The sequence below is a fragment of the Lepidochelys kempii genome, chromosome 1, assembly GCF_965140265.1.
Source record: "Lepidochelys kempii isolate rLepKem1 chromosome 1, rLepKem1.hap2, whole genome shotgun sequence".
Taxonomy (NCBI): Eukaryota; Metazoa; Chordata; order Testudines; family Cheloniidae; genus Lepidochelys; species Lepidochelys kempii.
The window spans coordinates 320,819,238-320,834,613 of NC_133256.1; the positions used below are offsets into that span (position 1 = coordinate 320,819,238).

A 15,376-nucleotide genomic window follows, 5' to 3' on the forward strand; every position below is an offset into this window, starting at 1 on the left:
CAGACCAGTAAGCCTAATTTCAGTACTGGGCAAATTGGTTGAAACTATAGGAAAGAACAGAATTATCTGACACATAGATGAACATAATTTGTTGAGGGAAGAGTCCACGTGGTTTTATTTAAAGGGAACTCATGCCTCACCAATATATTAGAATTCTTTGAGGGGGTCAACAAGCATGTGGACAAGGATTATCCAGTGGATATAGTATACTTAGATTTTTCAGAAAGCCTTTGACAAGGTCCCTCACCAAATGCTCTTAAGCAAAGTAAGCGGTCATAGGATAAGAGGGAAGATCCTCTCATGGATTAGTAACTGGTTAAAAGATAGGAAACAACAGGTAGGAATAAATGGTCAGTTTTCAGAATGGAGAGAGATAAATGGTGGTGTCCCCCAAGGACTGCGACCAGTACTGTTCAACATATTCATAAATGATCTGGAAAAAGGGATAAACAGTGAGGTGGCCAAATTTGCAGATGATACAAAACTACTCAAGATAGTTAACTCCCAAGCAGACTGCAAAGAGTTTCAAAGGGATCTCACAAAACTGGGTGACTGGGCAACAAAATGGCACATGAAATTCAATGCTGAGAAATGCAAAGTAACGCACATTGGAAAACATAATCCCAACTACACATGTAAATGATGGGGTCTAAATCAGCTGTTACCACTCAAAGAGATCTTGGAGTCATTATGGATAGTTCTCTGAAAACATCCACTCAATGTGCAGCGGCAGGCAAAAAAGCTAACAGAATGTTTGCAATCATTAGGAAAGAGACAGATAAGACAGAAAATACCATATTGCCTCTATATAAATCCATGGTACACCCACATCTTGAATACTGCATGCAGATGTTGTCGCTGCATCTCAAAAAAGATATATTGGAATTGGAAAAGGTACAGAAAAGGGCAAAAATGATTAGGGGTATGGAACAGCTTCCTTATGAGGAGAGATTAATAAGACTGGGACTTTTCAGTTTGGAAATGAGACGAATGACAGAGGTCTATAAAATATTGTGTAGTGTGGAAAAAGTAAATAAGGATGTGTTATTTACTCCTCATAACACAAGAACTAGGAGTCACCAAATGAAATTAGTAGGCAGCAGGTTTAAAACAAACAAAAGGAAGTATTTCTTCACACAACGCACAGTCAACCTGTGGAACTCTTTGCCAGAGGATGTTGTGAAGGCTAAGACTATAACAGGGTTCCAAAAATAACTAGGTAAGTTCATGGAGGATAGGTCCATCAATTACTATTAGCCAGGATGGGCAGGGATGCAAAACCATGTTCTGAAGTGTTCCTAGTCTCTGTTTGCCTGGGAACAGGTGACGGGATGGATCACTTGATGATCACCTGTTCTGTTCATTCCCTCTGAAGCACCTGGTATTTGCCACTGTCAGAAGACAGGATTCTGGGCTAGATGGCTGTTCTGATGTACTTATGTTCATCTTTGCTTTTAGAAGAGGACAAACAAACATTCTACTTAATGTCAAATACTAAAGAACATTTTAACACCAGCATTCTCATTTAACTTCAAAGGAAATCAAGAGTGACACAGAGCACTCTTTCCTTTCATCCTGTAAACTTAGGTTTGTTAAGTTAAACCATGGCTGTGTGAACAGAAGAGTATATCCACATAATCTTCATATGTAGCTTTCCAAAAGCCTGAATAAAGAACCAACAGCTAGTACAGAAATGTTCCAGTATCATCTTGCAGATCAGTTTTGAGAGAAGAGCTCGTGTGAATAAAAACTGATAAGTGAATTAAATAACTAGTACTGACTTAGTCAAAACTACCTGTTCCATTGACTTGTGTCGGTGGTTTTGCAGGTTGCTGTGTTGTAGGCAGCTCTTCTGTTCTATAAAGAAAAAAAGCAAAAAGAAGAGATGAATTCCTGTAGAATCAGAGTATTTCATGCTTATAATTTCCCATGAATGAACCAGATGCATATTTTCATGCTGCAGAACTGCCTCTGCTGGGGAATGGGAGAAGTGCTGTCACTGTCTGTTTCCATGGCCGAGGCAGCACAAGAGCGTGGGAGGAGGGAGGCAGGAGGAGGAGTTACGTTTGTTTCCATTGCAGTGCAAGCTGTGCTGGTAGCCAACGGGGAAGTAAAATATTCACTGTAGATTTATTTTCACAGATTTTTAGAATCTGTGAAAACAGAATACGTTTACAGCGAAAGGCTAAAGCTTGCCCCTCTTCCCTGACTATTCAATTCCTCCTTCCTTTAGCTCTACAGCTAGCCATTCTACAGTTCATTCCAAGATATCTCTGTACACGTGTTGCATGTACAGTACAATGATCCAGAACTGATGTTCCCAACATGCATCAGGATTTCCTGACCATGCTTCCTTCCAATACTGCTGACTGGGTGGGGGATTGAGAAGCACAGTTCTAGAACAATACTCCAAAAGATTTAATTATGCCATCATTACTACTAGAGCCACCAGCTACTTATTTTCACTAAATTAAGAATAAGACAAAGAGTTTCTTTAAATATGGTATTGTTTAAATTCCTATACAACAATACAGAGTGCACAGATATCAACTTATGATGAAATTACTTTTAAAACTTGCTGTAGTTAAGTTAATCATTCTTTCACTAGTGGGAAAATACAGGTTATGCAAAAGCTCAACATTTCTGTATATTGAACATACCAGGAGAGCTGAGGTGATAGATACCTGAAATGCCTACAGCAAATATGATTGGTCATAACAGATGAAATCAAAGGTCCTTCAAGTCCAATATCCTGCCAGTTTGAAAAGTTAACTTTGGTACATTTATATTCAAATGTTATCGCAATATATTTAGATGCATATACATGTCTGTTCCCATACCTAGTTTTCCATTTTGTTGTTATTTTTACACTAATTCTCAGCAACTCTATTTCAATCCATAGCCAGCTGCTGCTAGGATGCTCTTCGATAAAACTGTGACCTTCAGGCATCTTCCAATCCATACAGCATGGCTCTGATACCATGCAACTAAACTGCTCCACTGGAGAAGTTACTCTGACCGTGTAGGATATAATAAGAGCTTCTTTAACATGAACTTACATGATTTCCAAACCTACTGCTTGAAGCAAAGGTATGATAAGTCACAAACGCATTCTCAAAGTTTTATGATATAGGTGCTCTCAAGTGTATTTTTCTCCATAAACACTAAGAGCCAAATCCTGCCTAGGTCAGCAAACTGCAGATGAACCTTCCTCTAACTACAGGAATCATGCATACAAGGCAAATTCCACCGGATGGGCTGTGGGGCTCAGAAGTGCAACTAGCCTGATGCAATGCTGCTTATCTGTACAGGAGCAGCGTTCACCCCTAGCTGCTGATCACTGTAGGCTGCAGCATATACAGCACCGGGGAAGAGGAAGGATCCTGTAACAGGTAGAACATGGCCCCTCAAAGACATGATGCATCAGTCGGCCTGCTAGTCAGCTAGCAGCAATTAAAGGTTAACAGATCTCCCAAAGGCCCAGACCCTATTGTTGCATGGGGAGGAAGCTCCCTTCCATCCTCAAGTGGTGCTCCACTAGATAAACCTATGCAAATCATAACATCCTCCAACCTGGATTAAACCCCACTACAGCCAGGGGAGGAACACCAGTTATAATGTGGGCAAGCCATTGTGGAGATTAAGCATGAGGAAAGCCAGGCAGCTCTCTCCACCAAAGATGTCCAGAATGCAATTTGAATTCAATGTCTTAATGAGCTAAGTGACTACAATAAAAAAAGGATGTGAGGCAATGCTTCACAAGTCTCTGTTATGCACAACCTAATTAAATTGCAAAATTGATTTACAAGGATTAGATCCAATACCACAGAACTGAAAGTTTCTGGGTCTTGCCAACTAACTGATCTTCAGACAGCCAAGTTATGTCACTACCTACCTGACCATAGGGAAGGGCAAAGAGACACAATTATTTGTCTGTGAATATGAAATGCAAAGAACTCAGCAACATGACACTATTCAGAAACAGAACTGAACATAGAGAACAACTGAAGGAGGGGCAGGTAATTTAGATCTCAGTTCCAAACATCTTTATATATTCTAATACTTTACAAACCTCCTCTATCCTGAACAATTCCCACAGAACTTTTACAGATTCAATATTGAGGAATAATTCACTTTCTGAAATGCAGACTGCTAAAATTACAATTTAAAAAATGAAAGACAGTGATGTGCCTCCTACTTCCTCCCTGGGCCTTTTCCATGCTGCATGGCATTCCTTTTTCAGCATCAAGCATTTTAACTCTCCTTCAAACCCCTTCTGAAAATTCATTAATTTAGTCTTATTGCTTAATTATGACTTCTGCACATGTATTATCTACTTCTCTAGTCTTGCTCTATTTATGTTTAAGCTTTAGTCACTTGCTATACAACTCATTTTCTCCCTCAGCTCTCTTTCCCTACCCCACTCTGTTTTACTTCCTGTTCCGTCAGCTTCATTACAGGCCCGCTCATGTTGCACTACGCATGATGGTGTTTGCAAAATCAGGCATTTAGATTGTAAACTCTCTGTAGCACAATGTCTTTTTTAATCTGTAAAGCAATAGATATTAATAATGCCACCAGCAACTTCTCCTACTGACCCTGAAATATCAGGTTTAGGTAGGCAGGATATAATTATTCAAGCAAGTATTCTGCCAGGACATGGGGTTCACACCTGCATTCTTACAAAGACGTACACAAAAGTGCCGCAGGAACCAATGGCCATAAGCAGTCAGGTCCTCGGCTTTGAGTCTTATTTGAAATACAATACCATGAGCAGCACAGTGACATTTTTTGTCACATATTTCTCGCAAGGAGAAAGGATTTTAACTTATGATTTAAAATTAGTTCTGAATGCCAATCTGAATAAGATTAATGCAACCTTGGGTGGTAATTTCTTGAGATGACTAAGCTAACATCTGCTTGCCACTCACCTCTGCCCACAGCCTGACCGCTCAGAATCAGGTTATGAGATGATAGTCCATGGCAGCTTTAGTTGCATCTGCGGGGGTGGGGTGTCACAGGGACTGTAATGAATTGCTTCAGACAGATTCATAGGGAGAAGCCATGAACTCCTTTGTTTCAGGCTTGTGCACTTGTAAAATAGTGGACCAAGTACTAGAACTAGGACACATTGAGTAAACAGGCTGGGTTGGAGACATCCTCTCTTCTCTGCAGCTCCTGAGCTCCTCCTTCAGCCAGGGAAATCCTGGGGCACACTGGCTTAATCACTGTCCCCACAACTCCCACGCCACCTGGAGCTGGGCAGCATGGTACAAGCTTCGTAAATCCACTCCAAATCCAAATTCAAAAAATCACATCAGTTCTATTGCAACTAGGAACTCCCACCCAGAAAAATGGGGAGAGAGGAAGGGCTAACTCTAAGGGGTACTAGCATTAAGATTACAGTAAGTCATATGCTTACTCAACCTCAAATTATCTGCACTTGAACGCAAGGACTGACTAAATTGATAAAAAGGCCACTGTACCCAATAGAAATGCAGATTTTTTTTAAATGGGTTCATTTGTGCTTAAGCATATTGCAATTAGGAAAGCATGAAATGTCATTTATAGCTGTTCATAAGTAGCAAATGACATGTAATATTACACAGTGGCAACGTACAGGGTCACATGCTTCCACTCAGTTCTGAACCATAGAAACACCCTGCAACAACATCAAGATATTAGTAAGCATGAGTTTTATAGCTGCATGCACGATGCATAAATTAAAAAGGAAACCTGACACCAGACATGCTGGTCATTTACTCCAACATTCTCAAAGTGTTACGCAAACCCAAGTGTTTTTTTGGAAGTTGCATGACATGACAATATCATTACAATTTTTGGAGGAAAAAATTTTTTTAAAAAAGCTTGGAGCCACTGTATACCCATTCTAACCACACTGAGGTACTTTGAAATTAAATTAAGTGTACTTTGCCACAAAGTGCATCATGATGTGGACAGAACACAGAGGTGGTCTCCAAAATGCCAGGATTCTAACATCAGCACTTCACTGGTGACATAACTGGCCTCCTGATGACTGCTACAGAAGCTCAGAGAAGCAGAGATTCTAGCCCTGCATTTCTTACTGCAAACACGTTCAGGGTTAGGCTATAAGTGTCCTCCAACCCTTGAAATATATTTATTTTAAAAGGGTGTAGGTAGACAATGACACTATTCTTCTCAAACTGGGGCAGGAAAAGTGTCATCCAAATTGTGCCCATGCAAAGTAAAGGTTTCTGAACTTGGAGTAATCTTACGTACAGCAATAGGTGAGTTAACACAACAGCTACATATATTCTGGATTTCACTCCTCTTGTTTGAATACACCCAACATTATTTTCATGTTAAATTTACTTCAGAGGAATGATTAAAGATTTACAAAAAATACACTGACTTCCCTTTCTCCCTGCCCACCAAACACTCCCATACTTGTAAACATCTAGCATACTTTATGTAGCTAACATCCTATGCTTGTAGGTTCTTTGCCAACAGAAACAGGACTCACACAGGAGATCCTGTCAACAAAACAATACTGGTCCATGTGTTTTTAGGATGAACAGATGTTCCTGGGATGTTAAAAGGTTTCACAACAAATAAAAACATTCTCAAGAGTAGTACTGTACATGCAACCTATCACTATCTCATGCAGATTAAAAATAAATAAAACAAGAAGTGCAGCCAACTGGATGTTTCACAGACGAGTGTTATGCACTGTCATCCAAAAGAGCCAAAAGAATCTGTGATGTGGGTCCTGGTCTCTCATTTGCTAACCTGGCAGATCAGTTATGCATCATTCCACTGGCAAAGCACTGCAGGCTGCAGCTGCTGTACCAAAGACTGGGCAGTCCAAGGACAACCCTACAAAAAAGCCTTTATCTGGGTGCCCTCATGTTCTCAAACAGTTCCTTCCCAAATACTGTATGTTGGTGTGGGCACCACAGCTTCAAAATCAAGAACAATAGAGAGAAACAGAAGAAAGAAGCCAGGTTTTTGACAAGATGGTCCTCTTAAGCATCCCTTTTCTTGCCTTCACTGAATTGTAGTTGCAACATCTGTATTCATCTTGGGGTACTTACAGGACCCAACAAAACTGTAGTATCTGAGTACCTCCTAACTATTTAAAAATGGAAGCAATCTTCTTCTTCCTACTCTACAGCTTGATTAGTTTTGGTTTTGTTTGGCTGTTCACGTTTGTAAGCGAGAAAATCGTTTGTGTCTGTGCATGAAAATCATTTAAGGTGTTTTAAAATACACTTTGTGTTACGTGTAACTGATCAAAAAGAAATAAAAGACACTTAATTCACTCAAGTGGAAGACACCTTAAAATAAAGACTGAGCTTACATGAGCATAAACATGGAAACTTTCTCAGTGTTGTCTTTTTTGTCTTACACACATCTGCATGCCTCACAAACAGAACAGAGGGCAGAACTGGTGAAACAGGAACAAACTTGGGGGTTCTGACAATTTGGAGAATCCATGTGCAACTTTTGAATTCTGTTTGATATTATGGACTATGTATCTATATCAAACTACAAACCCCATTTTGATTATAAGGCTGGTCTGTGCCTTCTCTGCCTTTTTACCTCCATCTTGATCTGAAATTCCAATGGGTGGTAACACAAGGATTACAGTGGTCTTCTATTTAAATGGAGGAACCCTAGTTCAATGAGCTGGCTATCATCAAGAAGAACCAGTCCACCCAAGATGGGCTGGAATCCAGACAACTGATTGCCTGACTGGGGGTTTGAGGCTGAACAGAATATCACCTGATAAAGGGGGCTGGAAGTCACAGAAGGAAGGAAGGAAGGAAGGAAGGAAGGAAGGAAGGAAGCAGCCATTTTACAGAGGGAGAACGAGAGGGAAACTGGCTACAAGAGTGAGAGCTGACTCCATGTTACAAGGAGAAGGCATAAACAAGACCTGGAACCCTGAAAAGACACTAATCCTGACCCCAAAGAACACCTACAGTGGCAAGGAAACTGAGGCAGGGAATAGTGTTCAGGCATTTGTTTTTATCTAGATCTATATTTACACACTTCTTGTGGGGTCTAACGCAAAGAGCAATTGTTTGCAGAAATCCTTTTGCACAGTCTGTGCCTAAGCTTTAACTATCACATATTCCCAAAGGCGTAAACTACGTATGAGTGTCTACAGGATGAAGCTCTGGGAAGGAGTGTACTTGAGCTACTGGAGTTTCTTGGGCTGTCAGTACTGGCCCTGGGGGCTTAGGGTAGCTGGGCCTCGGGGCTCCACTTCCAAAAGGGGTATCAGACAGTTTGGCATACAAGATGCGTGCCAGAGAGGCTAGACCAGAGACAGTGCTGGAGCCTACCCAGACCAAGGGAAACTTAAAAATTACAAAAGCCCAGCATGTGGGTCCAACTACAGCATTCTGGTGAGTGTCCAGTAGCAGGAGCTCAACCAGGGCTGTGACAGGGATCATGTTAGATCATCAGCTGAACACAAGCTTCCAGTGCAACTCTGTGGACAAAAGGACTAATGCAATCTTTGCATACATAAACAGGAGAATTTTGAGTAGGAGTAGTGGGGCTTACATTACATCTGTATTTGGCACTGTGTCCAGCTTCAATATCCACAACTCAAGAAGAATATTGATAAACTGGAAAGGGTTCAGAGAAGAGCCATGAAAATGATTAAAGGATTGGGGAAAAGTGTCTTATACTGAAAGACTCAGGCTGAACAGATTGAGCTCCTGAAAAGACATTTAAGGAGCAACTTAATCAGTCTGTAAGTACCTACATGGAGAATAGAAGATTAAAGAGCTCTCTCTCAAATTAACAGATAAAGGCATAACAAGATCCAGTGGCTAGAAGCTGAAGATAGACAAATTCAGACTGGAAACAAGGCATTTAAAAAAAGAGAAAAAAAGAGGGTGTGTGTGTGTGTGTGGGCGGAAGGATTATTAACAAGTGAAACAGTTCACCAACTTATTCCAACGGTTGCGGTGGATTCTCCATCACTGGAAATTTTGAAATCAAGACTGGATGTTTTTCTAAAAAAAACATGTTCTAATTCAAAAGAATTAATTCAGGAAAGTTCAATGGCCTGTGTTATGCATGAGATCAGATTAGATAACCACAATGGTCCCTTCTGAACTTTTTAATCCATCAATTCTGACTTCCCTACTCTCTCTAGTGAAACCCTGGGTGAATAAACAAACATGAGTTTTTTAATGTTTCTCTGTAACTCTTCACTCAGTGCCACCCAGATAGTTCAGCTGACACTTGAGCTATACTTTATGCAGTGATTTCTCTTACCTTGTTTTAAGTACTTCATTGACCTTTTGTTCTAGTTCCAATCTCCTCTGACGTTCTTTTTCTAGTTCTTGTTTTAAGGTTTCGGCGTTTGTTTCTTCTCTGAGCTTCCTGAGCTCTTCCTCTGTTAAGAAAGGAAGGAAGAAAGGTTTAATTACCTTGAAGTGTTAAGAAAAATCTAAAAAAAGCAACGCATCAAGACAAATAAGTAACCAAATGGACTGCTTTACATGCATGTCTATGCAAATGTATTGTCCAGAAGAACAGAAAGACCAATTTATATAATATTTTGTAATTGCTGTTGAATATGCTCTTCATAAAAAGGAAGTCTATTTTTCAACATGTCCATATGCACCATAGAAAGGTAACATTGGTTAACAATTATTTTAAAAGGATGGGGTTAATTACAATGCACTTGCAAAACAGTTAAAATACTAAAAAAGAAACATGAAATAAACTTGAGGCATAAGCTATCAGTACCCAATACAGTTTTCTATATTGGATCCCAGGAACAGGGAAGTTTCTCAAGTGATAGAAGGGTTCTTCACATTAAGATACAGCACAGGAAATACAAGGCAATTTTTTATTTTCCCTTTACATTAGATATAGGTCCAAACCAACACCCTAGATCTGAGCACTTTTAAATTTGGGCAAGTTTTTAATATAAACTTTGCCACTGAGGCCCATTCCTACCCAAGATGTAGGTTACATTTCAATAGGGTGTTATGATACATGCTTTTAAGAAAAGCCTGTCGTGTTGAATCAACCAGTACAACCAATGAAAAGCCTACTTAATGACTAATTAATCTTGCAGTCTGAGAGGTTGGAGAGTTTACTAATAGTATCCTTTTCACAATTCCATATTAGTCTCCAATGAACAAAAGGATTCAATGTCACTTCCAGCACATCACTCTGAACAGATGCACAAAGGCATGAAACAAAACAAGACAGGAATTCTCATTAAATTTTTAAAAATGAAAGTTACTCTGCTCAGTATTTTGTTGCTTTTTTTTTTTAATTGCCTTGACAATAAGCAGGAGAACAGCTGTAATGTCTCAAACTCAAAGCAAACCAGACAAGGGAAACCAGCTAATCCTGCTATCCCCACAGAAACAGATCTATGCTATAAGTTATTTCATACAAACTAACAACACATGCTTATAATAATATGTCCTGTCCTCTGGCTAGCTCTTCTGTGGGTTGTGCAATTTGCAAGAACATTTTAATATATTTTAAGTGAGTTGGTGGCAGATAGGGAGATGTTCTGTCCACTCTCCATTTCCCTCAACTCTGAATACACACTAAATGTTTACAATACATTTGGGGTAAAATAAGTGACTCAAGTGACTGATCATAGGATACAGCTCCATTTATTGCTAGGTTACTGGTTCAATTGCCACCCATGTCTGGAGGGAATGAAAATTTTTATACCACTGATGTCTTGTAAGGAGTCCCTGCAAAAAGACGGTCAAGTATTGAATGAGCATGGAAACAAAGCCACCCTCAAACCCCTAAAGGAGTTTCCTCTGTGTCAGTGTTGTGGCACATTAGGGAAAGAAGGAGGAGGAAACTTTGACAGCTATTGCACAAACTGTATCTGTTTTGTAGATAAACAAAACAGTTTCAGCGTAACAGTCAATAAGCCAGGGGTGACAATTCAGACTAGTTAAAAGTTAGTGAAATATTGCAACAAAGTATCAGGTGAAGCCCCAGTGCTGGGTAAAAATGTAATGGGCCAGAGCGAATGAAATATACAGATTAACATTAACATTACAATGAAGAAAGACAAAATGATTTTACAGTGTAGATGTACACAGCAGACCCACCAAGTGGTGCATATAAACCTCAATCACCATGAAAGATTGTTGCTTAGACCCTATTTCCTTTCCACAGTTTGTTTTCATTGATTCAGTCATACAAAATTAAATTGAAAAAAGTCAAGCATGTGAAAATCATACATGTTGCCTGAATCATCACACAATGTATAACTTATGAGTTCTGGTTGATATTATAAAGTTATTATGAAACTACTGTACCATGGAATGCATAAATATAGATGTGGTACTCCGGGGGGGGGGGGGGAGGATTCTGTGCCAAAAAAATGACATATCCTGAAAATTTTGTCAAAACAATACACTATAATCTCCAGTTTCAATTGTTTTGGTAAGTTATTTAAACTACAATACAGAAAAAAGTCACGAATAACTATTCAGCATTTCCTAAATACATTAAAGTTAAGTTACAAAACACTTGGTAACTAATAGCCTGCATTTAAATTACATTACAGAACACCAAACAGCAAAGAAAGAAAGAACAGAATGTAGTTTTAAATTGCTCAGACTTTCACACATGAAAGTCATACCATTTCGCTAATCATTGTCCTGGACCTGGCTGGATACTTTGGGAAGCATTTGGTTCTGATTTTCCTGACATTTTATTTACTGCTTGGTAAATGTATTATTTGCCCTCAAAGTCTTTTTTTAAAAATGAGTAAGTATAATAAATCCTGAGCTGTAATCTAACCTCACTGTGCCACTTTGGCACAGGAAAAAACTGAGAAAGCACATAGATCTGCCTAGCTGATTCCCTTACTGTCATTTATAAGGCTTTACCTCACTCTGGCAATGTAGGGGCCTTAAAGGTTTTACAGAATGGGAACAATTAACTAACAATAGGAACATTAACAATGTTACTAAGCTGGCAGGCTGCTACACATCTGCCTCAGGGAATGAGATCAATAAAGCATCAACAGCAACATTAACAAAATGTGGGGCTGGTTTTTTTACAAAAGCTATTTTCTTTAATTTCAAAGCAAACAATTTTCAGTAAAATGATACTATTTAATTGGGTGTTTTTTCGATTCTCAAAAAGTTACAGGCATGTTACTAGGCAGGCAGGCTGCTACATTTCTGCCTCAGCAAATGAGATCAATTAACTAGCAGGCAGGCTGCTACGTTTCTGCCTCGGGGACAGAGTCTTGCTCATGCATAATAAAAAGAACTAGCCCCCTGCACGCCCGGCAAGCCACATTAGTAAGCGAGAGGGACAGTGTCTCCCTCGCTTGTTAGCCAGCCCAGCCCCATGACAATGATTAACATCTCCCCCATAGGCATGCCCAGTTCCCTCCACCTGCACTGATTTGTGTCTCTGAGGCTGCTCCAGGCACGCCAGAACAGATGTGCTGCCTGGGTTACTGGGGAAGAGGCATATGTCCCCCTGCAGATTTCTTTTGTATTTTTCTGCACAGGGAGACACAAAAATATGCAGACCGGAGCATAGAATTCTGTCAGGAGTAATGGAGTCTGCCATGTGCTTTCAGTGCTGTAGTGTGGCCCTCCCAGTTCATAGAATCATAGAATATCAGGGTTGGAAGGGACCTCAGGAGGTCATCTAGTCCAACCCCCTGCTCAAAGCGGGACCAATCCCCAATTAAATCATCCCAGCCAGAGCTCTGTCAAGCCTGACCTTAAAAACCTCTAAGGAAGGAGATTCTACCACCTCCCTAGGTAACGCATTCCAGTGTTTCACCACCCTCCTAGTGAAAAAGTTTTTTCTAATATCCAACCTAAACCTCCCCCACTGCAACTTGAGACAATTACTCCTTGTCTTGTCATCTTCTACCACTGAGAATAGTCTAGAACCATCCTCTCTGGAACCACCTCTCAGGTAGTTGAAAGCAGCTATCAAATCCCCCCTCATTCTTCTCTTCTGCAGACTAAACAATCCCAGTTCCCTCAGCCTCTCCTCATAACTCATGTGTTCCAGACCCCTAATCATTTTTGTTGCCCTTTGCTGGACTCTCTCCAATTTATCCACATCCTTCTTGTAGTGTGGGGCCCAAAACTGGACACAGTACTCCAGATGAGGCCTCACCAATATCAAATAGAGGGGAACGATCACGTCCCTCGATCTGCTGGCTATGCCCCTACTTATACATCCCAAAATGCCATTGGCCTTCTTGGCAACAAGGGCACTCTGTTGACTCATATCCAGCTTCTCGTCCACTGTCACCCCTAGGTCCTTTTCCGCAGAACTGCTGCCTAGCCATTCGGTCCCTAGTCTGTAGCTGTGCATTGGATTCTTCTGTCCTAAGTGCAGGACCTTGCACTTATCCTTGTTGAACCTCATCAGATTTCTTTTGGCCCAATCCTCCAATTTGTCTAGGTCCCTCTGTATCCTATCCCTACCTGCCACCGTATCTACCACTCCTCCTAGTTTAGTATCATCCGCAAATTTGCTGAGAGTGCAATCCACACCATCCTCCAGATCATTTATGAAGATATTGCACAAAACCAGCCCCAGGACCGACCCTTGGGACACTCCACTTGATACCAGCTGCCAACTAGACATGCAGCCATTGATCACTACCCGTTAAGCCCGACAATCTAGCCAACTTTCTACCCACCTTATAGTGCATTTATCCAGCCCATACTTCTTTAACTTGCTGACAAGAATACTGTGGGAGACCGTGTCAAAAGCTTTGCTAAAGTCAAGAAACAATACATCCACTGCTTTTCCTTCATCCACAGAACCAGTAATCTCATCATAGAAGGCGATTAGATTAGTCAGGCATGACCTTCCCTTGGTGAATCCATGCTGACTGTTCCTGATCACTTTCCTCTCGTGTAAGTGCTTCAGGTAAGTGATTCCTTGAGGATCTGCTCCATGATTTTTCTGGGGACTGAGGTGAGGCTGTTCAGGTGCAATGGTGGATTGTTGGACCTATAATTTTTGGTCACCTATTCAAATAGAAGCACCTTGGGACAATGGGTTGGCTAATGCCAAGGGAAATCAATTTAATGAAGTTTTGTTTGCATAGGGCCGTAGAAGTGGAGAGTGAAAAACCCTCAGCAACAAAATAAAGAAAGCAGGTTGTTGTTGGGACATGTAAACTGGAGAGAGCCAGATGCACAGGAAATTTGGAAAGGAGAGGAGAATGCTTTCATAGCAGAGGGTCCTGCTTAACTGCAGGACCAGCCAAGAAAGAAGAGTGCTAGCTGACTTTAAGAGGGGGACTCCATGATCCTGGACCCCTCAGAGGTCTCTGCCCTCAATCCAAAGGACTCTCCAGAACAGTGACAAAACTGACGCAGAGAAATGTCTATAGGTGTGTTTATTATTTTGTCTAGATTTGTATTTCTTGTAATATCTAAGTAGAGTGATTGTGTTTAAAATCCTATGCAAAAGATGTCTGTCTGGGTGTCTGTTGGCCTGCACTTTCACATGGCCCTGAAGAATTAAACTGCAAACCCAGAGCACCCTCTCAGCTGGAGTTCTGGGACAGCATGTGCTTAAGCTATGAGCAGAGTCTGAGGGGTCAGCACTGTCCCAGGTACTAGGCAGTTGGACTGCAGGGTCTCATTTCTCAGAAGATAGTGCCAGATCAATCAAGAGTATGCCTAGACAGCCCAACCAGGGGCAGTGCCTGGACTTTGTTCAGACTCAGAAAGTTTAAAGCACACAGCCCACTTTGCTGGGCCCCAAACCCAACCACCTGGTGAGTGTCCAGCCAGGAGGGGCTCTACCACTGCTGTGTATGACAGTTAGCAAATTCCTGAATATAAGTTGGAACCTTAATTCTGGTCTCTTGTGCATTCATCCTATACATTGAATGAGGCAGGGGTCCTATGGGAAAAAATATGTGATCATCATATTTAAGACTGTACAATAAAGCATATGCACAAGATAGCAAAATTAAGATTGCAAGGACAACCATAAATCTGACATTTCCTAACTTTCAAGTTCATAATTTTGGAACTCAAATAATGTTCCTTTAATGTAGACTTTTAGTATGTGATTTCCTAGGTTTTTGGGGAAGGTTTTTCTAAAAGGAAAACAATGGTAAAAACAGCCCCCATATCAGAGGAGTTTGAACTCTAGACATTCAGAACTTCAGCATATAACTAACTACATTAGGTAGCATCAGCAGAAGACCTATCCCAGAAGGGAAGCAGAAAGGGACCATGCACTGGTCCAGGATATGTTGGTGTTGAAGACGACACCTCCTTCCCCCAATTTCCCACCAATACAGCTGCTTTGGAGCAGTAGCAGACACTCCCAATGCAACGTCTCCTACTTTTGACAGCAGTGTAGGTCTGGC

General features: G+C 40.8%; 1 protein-coding gene across 6 annotated transcripts in view; it reads right to left on the reverse strand.

The window, feature by feature from the left end:
• GRAMD4 (GRAM domain containing 4) overlaps positions 1-15,376 on the reverse strand; it is a 146,990-nt gene that overhangs the window by 26,740 nt on the left and 104,874 nt on the right. For all 6 annotated transcript variants that reach the window (XM_073328371.1, XM_073328373.1, XM_073328370.1 and 3 more), the window contains 2 exons: positions 9,280-9,400; positions 1,796-1,857 (listed from right to left, as the gene is read on the reverse strand). In XM_073328371.1, coding sequence (XP_073184472.1) covers positions 1,796-1,857; positions 9,280-9,400 — 183 coding nt within the window. The remainder of the gene's footprint in view (positions 1-1,795; positions 1,858-9,279; positions 9,401-15,376) is intronic.